General features: G+C 41.1%; 1 protein-coding gene across 1 annotated transcript in view; it reads left to right on the forward strand.

Moving 5' to 3' along the window:
• The window catches only part of LOC149453959 (uncharacterized), a 67050-nt gene extending 50539 nt beyond the window's left edge, over positions 1 to 16511 (forward strand). Inside the window, exons 7-12 of the mRNA XM_089687993.1 lie at positions 367 to 429; positions 2250 to 2424; positions 4228 to 4389; positions 6984 to 7108; positions 9541 to 9614; positions 14443 to 16511. Of these exons, the coding sequence (XP_089544119.1) occupies positions 367 to 429; positions 2250 to 2424; positions 4228 to 4389; positions 6984 to 7108; positions 9541 to 9614; positions 14443 to 14478 (635 nt within the window). The 3' untranslated portion in view covers positions 14479 to 16511. The remainder of the gene's footprint in view (positions 1 to 366; positions 430 to 2249; positions 2425 to 4227; positions 4390 to 6983; positions 7109 to 9540; positions 9615 to 14442) is intronic.
• Positions 16512 to 16751: the final 240 nt, after the last annotated feature.

Here is a 16751-nt window from a genome sequence, read left to right on the forward strand (position 1 = left end):
CTTTTTCATCTGCTTTTTTGAGTTTGGCCAAAGACACAGGGGCCCCATGATCCCCTATTGCCCGGGGGCCCCATGAGTTGTCAGTCCGCCCCTGCGTGTGACCACAGAATGACTTTGTGTCCTGCATTTAAAAAATGTGCTACTGTCATTGAGAATGTCAATCAACTTTGTGTATAAGGGGCCCCCTGATCCTGAAGTGCCCCTGGCCCCCCAAAGGTCTAAATCTGGCCCTGGCTGGCGTTGCTTTTGAAGCGTGCCATAAGATATTGCTTGTAGCCAAGTAAGTGCTAGTATAGGGATGAATACAGCTGAAAAATAATGAAGTGAAGTGGATTCATTTAATTGGTTTCTCTTTTTCTTTTCTAGGTGTCTCATTCTGTTTTTCTGAAACTCCAAATATAACCAAGCAGGAAGTACCCGAGGATATTGGTAAGTGAGAGTTTTCTGTGCGTCTTTTATTTCTTAGGGCGCGTTCACACTTGACTTTATATCTAACTCTTGCCAAACGCCCCTATAGCATTTGACAGGCGTTAGGCATTTGGGAAGAGTTTTTAACGCTCCTCAAACACTCCCCAAATGCCCTATGCGCGGTTTTGAGGCATTTGATAGGCATCTGCCAAGCATTAAAACTGCACCACAAATGCATATAATGAAGTTAAATGGTATTAACGCTCCGCAAACGCCTACCAGGTGTTTGAGGAGTGGCACCATAAACTTGAATGGGAGGTTTCAACTCTTCCTGACTCGACATGAGGCTTCAGTTTTGCCGCGACGCAACGCTTACGCTTCAGTGTGAACAGCATTGTGTGCTGCCATGTGCAGAATTTTCATAAGCATTTGATAAGCATTAAAAACGCTTCCCAAACGCCTGTCTAACGCCTGCTGACAAAGCTAGTGTGAACGTAGCGTTACAGAGAAGATATGCTTTGCAATGCATCACTATTAGGAATGATAGGTGGGTTTAGCCAAATTTAAAAGCAAAATTGATGACCTTGTGTTGGCCAAAATTGCCTTCTAATTTTGCCTCACAGCGCTATATTGTATTTTTATTTTACACATACAAAAATAGAATCAGAAAAAGCAAAAGAAAAAGCAAAATAAAAAGCAAAAAAACTATATCTTTGTACTGTCTCTACATTTTTCAAGTTGCTGTTTGGTCTTCTTCTTACCTATTGTTCTTAGATTGTAAGCTCCAAGGATCAGGCCCTCCTAACCCTCTTGTATTGAACTGTATTGTTGCTGTATTGTCTCCCGTTATATTGTAAAGTGCTGAGCAAACTGTTGTCGCTATATAAATCCTGTATAATAATTATAATATATAAATCCTGTATAATAATAATATATAAATCCTGTATAATAATAATATTATATAAATCCTGTATAATAATAATAATAATAATAATATATAAATCCTGTATAATAATAATAATATATAAATCCTGTATAATAATAATAATAATAATAATAATATATAAATCCTGTATAATAATAATAATATATAAATCCTGTATAATAATAATATATAAATCCTGTATAATAATAATAATAATAATAATAATCATCTATAAATCCTGTATAATAATAATAATAATAATATATAAATCCTGTATAATAATAATAATAATAATCATCTATAAATCCTGTATAATAATAATAATAATAATATATAAATCCTGTATAATAATAATAATAATAATCATCTATAAATCCTGTATAATAATAATAATAATAATATATAAATCCTGTATTATAATAATAATAATAATATATAAATCCTGTATAATAATAATATTATATAAATCCTGTATAATAATAATAATAATAATATATAAATCCTGTATAATAATAATAATATATAAATCCTGTATAATAATAATAATAATAATAATATATAAATCCTGTATAATAATAATAATATATAAATCCTGTATAATAATAATATATAAATCCTGTATAATAATAATAATAATAATCATCTATAAATCCTGTATAATAATAATAATATATAAATCCTGTATAATAATAATAATAATAATAATCATCTATAAATCCTGTATAATAATAATAATAATAATATATAAATCCTGTATAATAATAATAATAATAATATATAAATCCTGTATAATAATAATAATAATATATAAATCCTGTATAATAATAATTGTCTAAAAAACTCAAAGAGCTAAAGAAAAATCAGACATGACCTTTACATTTTGTATATTAAACATTGGTTGCATTTATTTCTTTAGATTTAAAAACTCTGTGCTCAATGGTGGTTCCAAGCGGCTATATAGAGTATTTTACTCCCATCCCAACTTCGGGTAAACTGGCCTGTGTGTCTCACTGCGATCGAGCTTCTCCAGACTTCTACAACTGTAATAGTGGAAAATGTGATCTCGTTAAAGAAAGTGGACCTCAGTGCTAGTAAGTATTGTTTATTAATACACTATATGGTGAAAACTGTGGGGGTACCTGACCGTTACATCTACTGATATGGTAAAACTTATGTGGACACCCCTCCAAATGATTCAGAAGGTAGACTTTAACTCCTTCAGGATCAGAATCCCCCATAATCAGGGGTGGAGGTTCTTTCCCACCTGAATGTCCCTCTGAACCTCCAAAATTCTGGGTCCCAAATAGGCAATTTTCAATGCAGAGAGGACTGTAAGTCAGTCCTCTCCTCTATGCTTGACTGTTCTGGAACCTCTCACCCTCTACTGGTGAGGATTCATGAGTACACTAACTGCACCAACCACTTGCCATAAAGGGACCATAACCCAAATATGGAAGAGACATTGGGTTACCACTTCATCCCTTTAAAAACCTGAACAAACATATTAATTACACAGGTTCTATGGCTAATTTAACCACTTGGCAACTACGCTATAGCCGAATGACGGCTACAGCGAGGTTTTCCAGTTCTGGGAGGGCGTCATATGACATCCTCCCAGAACGCGCCCACCCGAACGCCCCCAGCGGCGCGCACCCAGTGATCTCCTACGGACACAGCTGATCATGTGATGTGGTAAACGGCCAATCACGGCAGATCACTGGGTACATGCAGTTGCCGGTTATCGGCTGCATTTTTGTCAGAGAACAGATCAGCACTGATCATCAGTGCCCTGATGATCAGCACCCAGCAGTACCACCCACCATTGCCCAGTAGTGCCACCCACCAGTGCCCAGCAGTTCCACCCACATGTGCCAAGCAGTGCCACTCACCTGTGCCCAGCAGTGCCACCCATCTGTACCCAGCAGTGCCCAGCAGTGCCACCCAACTGTGCCCAGCAGTGCCACCACCTGTGCCCAGCAGTGCCACCCACCAGTGCCCCCCCATCAGTGCTGCCCAGCAGTGCCACCCAACAGTGCCCAGCAATGCCGCCAGTCAGTGCCCAGCAGTGCTTCCAGTCCTTGCCATCAGTCAGTGCCGCCCATCAGTGCTGACCATCCATGCCACCCATCAGTGCCCATCATTGCAGCATATCAGTGTAGCCTCATCAGTGCCAGCTCATCAGTGCTGCCTATCATTGCCACCTATCAGTGCCCATCAGAGCTGCCTGTCCATGCCACCTCATCAACGCCACCTATCAGTGCACATCAGTGCCGCCTATCAGTGACCATCAGTGCTGCCTATCAGTGCAGCCTCATCAACGCACATCAGTGAAGGAGAAAAATTACCTGTTTACAAAATTTTATAATAAAAACAAAGAGCAAATGTTTTGCTCTTTTTTTGTTTATAGCGCAAAAAATAAAACACCCAGCAGCAAATAAATACCACCAAAAGAAAGCTCTATTTGTGTGAAAAAAAGTGATAAAATGTCATATGGGTACAGTGTTGCATGACCGCACAATTGTCATTAAACTTTGACAGCGCTGAAAGCTGCAAATTGGCCTGGGCAGGAAAGGGGTATAAGTGCCCGGTAGGCAAGGGGTTAATGCAGATAAGACTCTAAATGAGTTTAATTAACCCCCTTAATCAGCCTCAGAACCTGTGTCATTAACATGTTCGGTTATAAAGTGATGAGGTGATGACCCTAGAGAGACATAGCACCCAGCCAGGTCCCATCCTCAGGTCCCGTACAAGATATATGTTATATACAAAAATATGGACACTTTATACACAAAAGAAGTTGTGCGTCGGCAATATATGTTATACCAATTATTTTTAAAAAGCTGAATTTTAAATGATGAAATGAGGTAAACATATAACTTTCTTTTCCACAATAGCTGTTCTAGGACAGATCTCTACATTTATACATCTCCGAGATGTGAAGGGAAGCTCCTGAAAGCTGGTGTGTATGGAGGAGTTGGGGCGGCCATCGCCGTGTTGGTGATTGCAGCTGTCACTGTGGGAGTTTTCCTGTTCCGTGCCACACATAAGAAAGAGAAGTAAGACTAATTTTTTGTTTTGTTTTGTTTTCCCCTCCTGTAAGACATTAAGTAGACACTGACCACAATAAAAACCCCTTTACAAGTAGAATGGATAAGATTTATAAATTGAGATTTTTGTTGCGCCCTTGTTGTGTTGTGTCCTTGTTGTCAAGAATTTCCATACTTTCTGCGTTCGGGAACAATGAAAACCTGACAATGGTCTCGCCCTCCAAGTTTCAAAATAAAAATGTGGCTATGGTGCTACTTTAACCTTTGCTATAAAATGAATAAATACATTGACCACTTGTTGACTGCAATACGTATATATATATACAGTGGGGCAGAAAAGTATTTAGTCAGCCACCAATTGTGCAAGTTCTCCCACTTACAAAGATGAGAGAGGCCTGTAATTGGCATCATAGGTAGACCTCAACTATGAGAGACAAAATGAGAAAACAAATCCAGACAATCACATTGGCTGATTTGGAAAGAATTTATTTGCAAATTATGGTGGAAAATAAGTATTTGGTCAATATCAAAAGTTCATGTCAATACTTTGTTATATATCCTTTGTTGGCAATGACAGAGGTCAAACGTTTCCTGTAAGTCTTCACAAGGTTGGCACACACTGTTGCTGGTATGTTGGCCCATTCCTCCATGCAGATCTCCTCTAGAGCAGTGATGTTTTGGGGCTGTCGCTGGGCAACATGTACTTTCAACTCCCTCCAAAGGTTTTCTATGGGGTTGAGATCTGGATGACTGGCTAGCCCACTTCAGGACCTTTAAATGCTTCTTACGAAGCCACTCCTTCATTGCCCGCTTGGTATGTTTGGGAACATTGTCATGTTGGAAGACCCAGCCACGTTTCATCTTCAATGCCCTTGCTGATGGAAGGAGGTTTGCACTCAAAATCTCATGATACATGGCCCCATTCATTCTGTCCTTTACATGGATCAGTCGTCCTGGTTCCTTTGTGGAGAAACAGCCCCAAAGCATGATGTTGCCACCACCATGCTTCACAGTAGGTATGGTGTTCTTTGGATGCAACTCAGCATTCTCTCTCCTCCAAACACGACGAGTTGTGTTTCTACCAAACAGTTCTATTTTGGTTTCATCTGACCATATGACATTCTCCCAATCCTCTTCTGGATCATCCAAATGCTCTCTAGCAAACTTCAGACGGGCCCGGACATGTGCTGGCTTAAGCAGGGGGACACGTCTGGCACTGCAGGATCTGAGTCCCTGGCGGCGTAGTGTGTTACTGATGATAGCCTTTGTTACGTTGGTCCCAGCTGTCTGCAGGTCGTTCACTAGGTCCCCCCGTGTGGTCCTGGGATTTTTGCTCACCGTTCTTGTGATCATTTTGACCCCATGGGGTGAGATCTTGCATGGAGCCCCAGATTGAGGGAGATTATCAGTGGTCTTGCATGTCTTCCATTTTCTAATTATTGCTCCCACAGTTGATTTGTTCACACCAAGCTGCTTGCCTATTGCAGATTCAGTCTTCCCAGCCTTGTGCAGGTCTACAATTTTGTTTCTAATGTCCTTCGACAGCTATTTGGTCTTCACCATAGTGGAGTTTGGAGTGTGACTGTTTGAGGTTGTGGACAGGTGTCTTTTATACTGATAACAAGTTTAAACAGGTGCCATTGATACAGGTAATGAGTGCAGGACAGAGGAGCCTTTTAAAGAAGAAGGTACAGGTCTGTGAGAGCCAGAAATCTTGCTTGTTTGTAGGTGACCAAATACTTATTTTCCACCATAATTTGCAAATAAATTTTTTCCAAATCAGCCAATGTGATTGTCTGGATTTGTTTTCTCATTTTGTCTCTCATAGTTGAGGTCTACCTATGATGCCAATTACAGGCCTCTCTCATCTTTTTAAGTGGGAGAACTTGTACAATTGGTGGCTGACTAAATACTTTTTTGCCCCACTGTATATATATATATATATATGTTGCAGTTAGCAAGTGGTTTACCGGGGTATGGTTGAAGCTATCAGCCATGACCCCAGTATTTTTTTTCCAGTCGGTGACTAGCTTTCTCATGAAGCTGGCTAATGAGTCGCTGGATAGCTTTCAGAAGCTGCGGGAGGGAACTTCCCCTTCGCCCCCCTTGCCGTTTGCAGTGTTTCTCGGGCTTACCGTTCTTTTTTCATTTTTTTTTAAAACAACAGACCAAAACTTTGATATTTTGCTTTTAAAGGTAGAGGAGAGATTTGGGGTCTTAACGAGCACCTGTCAATCCTTATTTCTATTACAAGAGATGTTTACAAAAATAAAAAATAAAATAAACCAGAAAAAATTAATTAAAGTGCCCCATCCCTCCTTGTTCGCACGCAGAAGCGAATGGATACAGAGGTCATGGCCACATATTTAACCTCTTCACGCCGGCTGAACACAAATATGCGGCCTCCCGGAGTCTGGGTCTAGACGCCGAGCTGCCGCAAATTTTCGTTCTATTAATAAAGAACATTTGTGCTGAGCGCGCGCCCTGCACACATGTCCGGTGCTCACGGAAAGGTCCGCTTTGTATAAATTGATCCTTTATGTCTTGTAGGTGTAAATTGTTTTTATTGCTCATGTATGTGTGCGACTCTTTTATGTTTCCAGGGACATCATGAATGATGATGACAGTGATAAATGGTATGAAGATAATGATGACGAATGGGATGTAAATAAAGGCTTTTCCAGACTGGGTGAACAATCAGAGGATATGCCAGATGGTTCACAGTATGGTAATTAAAACATAATTTCCTCTAGTCAATAAGGTCACAGTATTTTAGGCACTGCCACATAAATAGATGATGGCCACTGTCTTTTCCACCTTATTTTTTGCTCACTCCCCTCCTTCCTTCCGTCATTATTTATTTCAGGTACTTATATAGCACCATCAATTTACGCAGTGCTTTACATATATATTGTACATTCACATCAGTCCCTAACCCTCAAGGGGCTGTACAATCTAAGGTCCCTAACTCACACTCATACATGCACATACTAGGGCCAATTTAGACAGGATCCAATTAACCTACCTGCATGTCTTTGGTGTGTGGGAGGAAACTGGAGGACCTGGAGGAAACCCATGCTGGCACAGGGAGAACATGCAAACTCCAGGCAGGTGGTGCCGTGGTTGGGATTCGAACCAACGACCCTAGTACTGCCACACGGAAGTGCTAACCACTAAACCACTGTGCTGCTAGAGGCTATTGTTTCTATGCACTGGATCAATGATAGCCAATAAACCTGAAACAACTTTAAGTAGTTTGGAATAAATGGCCCTATCAGGATAAGTCTGGTAATAGAGGAGTCATTATTTTTTTCATTCAACACGAGGGCTCTATGAAAAACAAACTGACTTGACTCCCTGATCCACACATTCGAGGTAGATGGGGGAATCCTTCCTGCTGTGTCTTTGCATTCTGGCAAAAGACTGTACTGCTGATCAAGCAGACATTTTCTAGTAGGGTAATTGAACAAAAGTTGATCTGTAGATTGATTTCTGTTCAACCACAGTGGCCACACATGGATCCAAATGAATCCAGTCCCTGTAGAACCATCCAAATTTCTATCTGTGTATCACCATCTTGAGGCAGTATCTATACTATAAACCAATAGTTCCTAATGTACAGTTGACCAGTGGAGCAGGCTCATAGCTCCCTTCTGTATGTGTAGTAATGAGGTAAGGTTCAAATAAAACCTGCTGGAAGCTGATACATCACAGCAGGCCACCAGCCCAATCACCTGTGATTGGGGAAAAGGGGCAGGGATGCAGAGGACATCATTGACCTAACATGGCCACATCACTCTATTTGGGCAATGCCATTAACCAAATATGTCCTTGAAGCCATATATGATGGAATTCCCCATACATGGGGAATTTGCAGACCACATTTAATAGGGCCAGTGGCCTGCTATCATGGGACAGCATCTTGTGGGCTCAGCCTAGCTCATCCCAATTCAGGAGCCGGAACAATCTCATAGCTCTCTTTTGTCTTTCTCATACTTGGGAGAAGGTGCAGACATTATTATTATTATTGTTATACAGTATTTATAAAGCGCCAATGGTTCGCTCAGCGCTGTACCTTACAAAGGGGGACAGAACATGTGACAGAACAATACCAATACAATGCAAAACATGAGGGGATCGAGGGCCCTGCTCTTTTGAGCTTACAATCTCGGAGGGAGGGGATGGTGGCACAGGAGGAGATAGCTGTGGGGGATGGAGTGGTAGGAAGAGTGGAGGAGGTCGGCAAGTTAGCAGGGGGTGGTGTAGGCTTCCCTGAAGAGATGAGTTTTCAGAGTGCGCCTAAAGGAGAGGAGAGTAGGTTATAATCTGATGGGTTGGAGCAGGGAGTTCCAGAGGATGGGTGACACCCTGGAGAAGTCCTGGAGGCGGGCATGGGAGGAGGAGACCAGGGAACTAGAGAGAAGGAGGTCTTGTGAGGAGCAGAGTGTGTGTGCTGGGTGGTACTTGGATATTAGGTCGGTGATGTAGTTCGGGGCAGTATGGTGGACAGCTTTGTATGTCAGTGTTAGGATTTTGAATTTGATCCATTGGGCAATCGGAAGCCAGTGGAGGGATTGGCAGAGGGGGGTGGCAGAGATGGAGTGGTTGGAAAGGTGAATGAATCTGGCTGCCGTATTCAGGATAGTCTGAAGTGGGGATAGCCAGTGGCGAGGCAGGCCAGTGAGGAGGGAGTTGCAGTAGTCGAGTCGTGATATGATGAGGGAGTGGATGAGCTGTTTAGTGGTTTCTGGGGTTAGGAACGTGCTGATTTTGGCGATGTTGCGGAGGTGGAGTCTGCACGAGTTAGTTAAAGATTGGACTTGGGGCTGGAAGGATAGGTTGGAGTCCAGAATGACACCAAGTACTCTGGCCTGCGGGGCAGGTTTGATGGTGGCGTTGTTGGATGTGACGGAGAAGTCAATGGGGGGTGGTGTCCGGGCTGGAGGGAAGACAACAAACTCGGTTTTGGAGAGGTTCAGTTTAAGGAAGTGGAGCAACATCCAGTCTGATATGTCGCTCAGTAGGTGTGTGATTCGGGCGGAGACCGAGGGGGAGACATATAGCTCCCTTTAATCTTTGCCACTGTGTCAGTTTGAGGACAGTTTAATCAGCTGATAGTTTCCTATGTCATATGATTTTTATTCTTTTTTATTCACATAGACTCAGCCAAGAACAGTGATTCTGGTAAAAAGCCATTCAAAGCCCAACTGGACTCAGTAGACACTAATATTCAGGTGAGTTAAAAACAAAATCTATCATTAGTGATGATGTGTTTATAGTTAATTTGGTGAATTTCAGTTTTATGGCCTTAGCATGTAAACTATGTTATCCAAATTGCAATGAAAACAGTGATAGATATATGCAGAAATTTAAGTAACCTAAGAAAATGCAAAGCATGGTCAAGTCATTAGAGTGTATCTGTACAGTGGATGAGGCTGGGAAGACTTCTCTGAAGCTGTCAAAATCCAGCCCTGTGTAAATAGAACTAAGAGTCTCCCAGGAAAAGCCAAGGCTGAGTTTCGAGGTTGTTGTGGAGTCAAATACAGAGGAAGTGTGTGTTTCAGGGCATGCCGAGTGAGTAGCACTGGAGGACTGGGGTGGTGGGCAGGAACCATATCCCCTTGGCTAAACTAATATGATGTGCTGGGGTGGTGGCCCTGGCTGGAGATAATCAAACATTATGACATTGATCAGAGCGGGACCTACAGTTAGTGACACAAGGTGAACTTTATATTGCCCCCCCCCATTCAATCACAATGTCTAGCAGAAGGATGTCCTTCAGCACCTCTTTCCTTTGCAGCTCTGAGATGTCATGTGTTTAAATGACAAGAGCCACCAAGGAAGTTGAAGCAGGATAATGATAATATTAATAATAATAATAACTCAGAATCTGAATAGCCATCCTATAGATGGAAATTGGAAGTGATGGTTCCTGCACAGGGGCGGACTGAGCATTTGGAAATTCGGGCACTGCCCGAGGCCCCGGGGTCAGTAGGGGGCCCCATGAGATGCCCCTGGTACCTTTTTCATAGGCTTTTTTTGAGTTTTAGCAAGGACACAGGGGCCCCATGATCCCCTATTGCCCCATGAGTTGTCAGGCCGCCCCTGTTCCTGCATATATTCTGTCCAGTACTCCATCTTCTGTCCAGTACTCCATTTGGATTATGATAACGAATGAATACACATGAGAATGAGCTAACGTGCGGAGAGCAATTAACAGATACACCACGACAATCCGAACAGTTATAGGCAAAAAGCGTGGCAACAAAGGGTCACACGCACATGACATCACTTCCAATTACACGATGGAACAAAGCTATGCACAAGGAAAGTTGTTACAGATCGCACGAGAAAATTTGTCTGCTTCAGCAGCATTCTCGAATGCAATATGAAAGTAGCATGCAAAAAAAAACATAAACAATTAGTCATACAATTATTTCATCATGTCTACTAGGCTTAAGGACTGTCCTTCTAAGAAACTAACATCTCCCTGCTAGTAAGGCAGGCCATAGACGGGTTGTTTATCGGCCGAACTTTCGGCCAATAAACAAAAAATCGGCTGGCGCCATTGCCGATGCTGCCACCATCGTCAACAAAAAACGGCCATTTTTCATGGATTTTCCAGCATGACTGATAAAAGTAAATGAGACGATCCATGAAAAACAGCCGACGGGCGGGCCCCACTAATGGTGTAAATATTGGCCGATTTTTCGTGCTGCCTGATAAGATCTTGTAAGCTTGTGGCTATAGATAAAGGCAATCCATCATCACCTCAATAGAGGCAAACTATCAGAAGAATCCTACTGAGCTGCTGGACCCCAAACTGTCTGTGATCATTACTCATAAACCAACGATCAGGGGGAATATGTTTCACCTCCACCATAAATTCCAAAATACTACTCGTGGGGAGATGAGAGTCATTTCCACTGAAAGTACAAATTATGAGCTGCATGTGGATAGAAAACACATATACTGGTCTTATAAAACCACTTAAGAACCAACTAGCCATGCAAGTCCTGTTGTGTTTGGACTGGATATAATTGGTATGATGAGTGGTGTTGCAAAGCTTAATTCCAACTCAGCCATGAAAACTGGCTGGTCTATATAATCTATTGCCATTTCTGAGGCAGATAACGTTCCTTGCACCCAGCGTGGTACAACCCCCAAAAGCCATATTGGTTAAGGGTGGAAGCGTCTTTTCCATATCTCTACCCCTTTAAAATGAAGTGGCATGGAACATAACAACGTAATTCACCTTGAACTTGTTCTGAACAAAACAGTCATGGATGTTCCCCAGTGTTCCCACCCTCTAAAAAAGACAATACTATCTAAATGATAAGTTGATAGGTTTTCTGCCATTTTTATTTTATAACAAATAGCCAATATTTCTCTATGCAATTTTTTTCTTTTTGTAATTATTATTTCTGTGTTCTTTCATACACCATTCTTCAGTTTTGGAGAGACTATTGTGCTATCTGTATTTTATTGCGAGTGCCCATAAACTTGGTTGTAATTTCTCTGCTAATCTGTGTGAGATTGCATCATGTGGCTGCACCTTTGTGTTTGCTGAAATCACAGATGACAGATAATGAACTGGACAGTTTGTTTGTATACTGGATACTGTCAGTATGTAGGCTTTTCTATCTGCAATAGGTAGGGATCAGGGGCAGACTGACAACTCATGGGGTCCCCGGGCAATTGGGAATCCTGGGGCCCCTGTGTCCTTACCCAAACTCAAAAAAGCCTATGAAAAAGGTACCAGGGGCATCTCATGGGGACCCCTACTGACCCCGGGCCCTCGGGCAGTGCCAAGTTTCTAAATGGTCAGTCCGCCCTGGTAGGGATGGATCTCATAGCCAGCAAGGATACGTGTGCATGTGCAGTTGCCTAGTAGATCAGCCAGCTGACAAACAAGTGGTGGCATATACTTGGATCTCGTGACCATTTAATAAAACCACTTAAGAACCAACTAGCCATGCAAGTCCTGTTGTGTTTGGACTGGATATAATTGGTATAATGATTGGTGTTGCAAAGCTTAATTCCAACTCAGCCATGAAAACTGTCTGGGCTATATAATCTATTGCCATTTCTGAGGCAGATAACGTTCCTTGCACCCAGCGGGGTACAACCCCCAAAAGCCATTGGTCAAGGGTGGAAGCGTCTTTTCCGTATCTCTACCCCTTTAAAATGAAGTGGCATGGAACATAACATCGTAATTCACCTTGAGCTTGTTCTGAATAAAACAGTCATGGATGTTCCCCAGTGTTCCCACCCTCTAAAAAAGACAATACTATCTAAATGATAAGTTGATAGGTTTTCTGCCATTTTTATTTTATAGCAAATAGCCAATATTTCTCTATGCAATTTTTTTCTTTTTGTAATTATTATTTCTGTATTTTTTCATACACCATTCTTCATTTTTCGAGAGACTATTGTGCTATCTGTATTTTATTGCGAGTGCCCATAAACTTGGTTGTAATTTCTCTGCTTATCTGTGTGAGATTGCATCATGTGGCTGCACCTTTGTGTTTGCTGAAATAGCAGATGACAGATAATGGACTGGACAGTTTGTTTGTATGCTGGATACTGTCGGGGTGTAGGCTTTTGTATCTGCAATAGGTAGGGATCAGGGGCGGATTGACAACTCATGGGGTCCCCGGGCAATATGGGATCCTGGGGCCCCTGTGTCCTTGCCCAAACTCAAAAAAGCCTATGAAAAAGGTACCAGGGGCATCTCATGGGGCCCCCTACTGACCCCGGGCCCTAGGGCAGTGCCGAGTTTCCAAATGGTCAGTCCGCCCCTGGTAGGGATGGATCTCATAGCCAGCAGGATACGTGTGCATGCGCAGTTGCCTAGTAGATCAGCCAGCTGACAAACAAGTGGTGGCATATACTTAGATCTCGTGACATTGGGTTGCATTTACCCTGACCCCCTGTCATCTAGTCGCTTAGCGTGTGCATGATGTTTTTCAGTTATGTACTGTGTCCAGACAGCATAACCTTGGGTTCTCAAGATAATTTGCCAATGTTCTGGTCAATTTTAAAGGATGTTCAACAGCAATAATTTGTGCATTGTCTAGCCTCCATGGTCCTTGTACTCACTTTACCCCAATCAATGACAGGTGTGTCATGTTATTGAGGAACACCCAGCTTTCACCATATCAACCAAAAGCTATGGTACCATGGGACACTTTGCATGGCGCACTTTGTAATCCCAGAGCAATCCACCACGAGAGAGTCCCCTGACTGTCATCATCCCTAAAGCCAAAGGTTTCCAGTCTTCCATTGGTAAAGAGTTTACTATCAGCAGAGGGCTGAAACAAGGGGATGATATTTCTACAAGAATCTTACCTTAAAGTGGTTCTAAAGCCTTGGAATTTTTTTAACTTAATGCATTCCCACGATTTATTATCCTCCCTCCCTTCAAACACTTACCTGAGCCTGTCCGTGATCCAGCACTGTGCCCAACTGCAGTCTTCTCCCCCCTCTCTTCCTCTTCTCAAAGGGATTTGGGCAGCAGCAGGAGCCACTGGTTCCTGCTGCTGTCAGTCAAATCCTGTGAGCAGAAAGTGGGGGGCAAGGCTTAGTCATGTTGGGGATGCAACAGCATGTACTATATACAGTATTGTGTTTTAATATCACTTGACCAGTAGATGGCACTGTATACTAAGGTTACCAGTTGTGAATATCTGTAAAACTTGTTGGTTCTTTTTCTTCTCTCTTTCTCTTCATAAACAAAGATGTCTGCTGTTACAGTCTGCTGAAATGTTTTGTATGTTTGCAACTTAAGCCACACAAGTAAACCAAGTTCTGCCTCATCACAAGCTACCAGTGTCTTCTCTAACACATAACCAACAAGTCACACTGTGTGTCACTACCACTGCCACTGCCCTGATCCCATTTTTATATAAATAGGAATATGATTAGCCTCCTGACTACTCAAAATGTAGCAATTCTGGCCTGAGTAGCCAATCACCAAGGCCCAGCACTATCATCTAGAACCAGGGGAGGAAGCCATAGAGTGTGAAATTATCAGCAATGCCTTATTGGTTTGTTTTACAGGTGAAAATACAGAGACCGGTGATATCCTATGCATAATCAGATGCGCTGGAAAAAGGAAGGAACGCCCTGTACACCCTGGCGGTATTTCCAAAGGACTGCATATATGAACAATATTGCACTGGAAATGCTGATGAAGAGTCCATGGAATGGAACCTGGATGTTTTCTCTTTACGGTCACTGTATGTACTGACTGATAATAATCTTATACACCAAAGAGACAAGCCATACCCATCCTCAGACCTCCTTTCATGGTTGAATATCTTTTACTTTTTTTGTACCTGGCATCGGGATAATTATGAAACTAGATGTTAAACCCGGCACATGCCGGGAATGTAACTGTGTTTTGAAAATGTTAAATTGATGTTGCACAGATATGTTAAATCCCAGGTCCGGTTTGAAGGACTCCCTGCATTCACAGAAACACTACATACTTTCAGGCTCCTTGTAGTTCCTGCTGTTAAGAAATAGTATAATTCAGGGAACTTTTTGCATGTGACAGTTTCACAATAATTATTGCCCTTACAGCAATAACCACTCCTTGTATTGAGAAATCAATGTGGTTTGATAATAACATGTCAACAAGCCACACTGATTTCACAATACAAGGAGTGGTTACTGTTCTGAAGACTTACATGCATATTGAGACATTTCAGGGTGTCCATGTCTTCCTTCTGCCCTTCTGCCTTTATTAATTTTTCCAAATGTCCTCAACACCAGATGGCTATCATATTGTCTTCCACAAATCATTACTGGGGAGAAAATTAGAAGTTCTGTGGGTGGGACTTTGAAAAAATTGGAAGTAAACTAAACCCCCAATGCTAAAAAATAATTTTTTAGAGAAGTTCTAGTTTGAACAATATGAGGCAACATTTTATTCAAGCCTAACTTCTGGCAGAAGTAAAATCATTAAAACTGCCCAAAGAAATTGCTCCCTTTTCTAGGGGATCCAACACAGAGTCATGCTTACTTTAATCCATGGTCTGGTGTCTTCCTTCACATCAGTTACATAGTCTGACTGAAAAAATACAAAAGTCCCTCCAGTTCAACCATTAAATAAAAAAAAAGTTATAAGATGATCCAGAGGAAGGCAAAAACAAACCCAGCAAAGCATGATCCAATTTGCTCCTGCAGGGGAAAAATTTCTTCCTGATCCTCCCGAGAAGCAATCGGATATTCCCTGGATCAACTTTACCTATAAATGTTATATCCAGTTATATTCTGTGTATCTAGGAAAGTATCCAGGACTTTTTTAAAGCAATCCACTGAGCTGGCCAGAACCAACTCTTGAGGGAGTCTAGTTCCAGTTGTAAAGTTCTAAAGCTGCTCTTCTTTGTATCCTCCAACCAGTCTTGTTGCCGTCCTTGTTTGCAAACAATATTATATACAAGTCAGGAGTAGTGGTCATGTCCTATTGCAATGACATGTCCATTGGTCCTGCTTTGTATCTAACGACATAAGAGTTCCCAACCATGTTCAAGTGCTGGAAAGTGGAGAATTGGACTGCTGGCTGTCGCAAGATCATACAATAAGCTAGGCATTACATTGCGTTAGATCATCCCTTTGCAAAAGGTACAATATATTTTTCATCAACTGGAAGGGGGCGGGGGGTTAATTATTTTATTCCTCAGCATTGAATTTAAATCTGACTGAAAAATTGTATTTTATTGCCTTAACTATTTTGCTGCTTTAGAAATGTTCTTATCTATTTTACAATTACAGTTTTCTTATTCCTTTTTCATATATTTCTCTTCTGTGATTTTAATGAAAACAAGAGTCGTTAATATATTTGAACATTACTACGTATATTATATTGTACTGTGCAAATCATGAACATTGTAAACAAAAACTAATAATTAAATTATTAAAGAAATATATATATTTTTGCATAATCTCTAGCATTCTTGAATTATTGATTATTCAAACTTCAACCATTTTTTGAATAAAGATTACAATCAACACAATGAAACGAGAAGTTTGAAACAGAATTATAGAAGTATTTTAGTGATAATATGATTTTATGATCACACTACTAAACATTCATATTAATAAATTCATCATTTTAAATGGCATTAATGCTTTAGATGCATGTGATTTTGTGAATTGGTAATTGCTATGCTTAATACTTACTTAGTTATTCTATGCTTGGCTTAGAATTTAAAGTATTTTTATTTGGATAGAAAGGAGATGTTTTTAATCCCTGTCAAATTTGTATTTGCTGTCTGCGTACCCATTAGAGTATAACTAAAGGCAAAACTATTTTTTCATTTTGGATAGCGTGCAGAGGGATTGAAAAGCCTGTCAGGTTTTTA

Source organism: Staurois parvus, unplaced genomic scaffold (assembly GCF_062004578.1).
Source record: "Staurois parvus isolate SC_StPar_1 unplaced genomic scaffold, SC_StPar_1.0 ptg000444l, whole genome shotgun sequence".
In the NCBI taxonomy this organism is placed as follows: Eukaryota; Metazoa; Chordata; class Amphibia; order Anura; family Ranidae; genus Staurois; species Staurois parvus.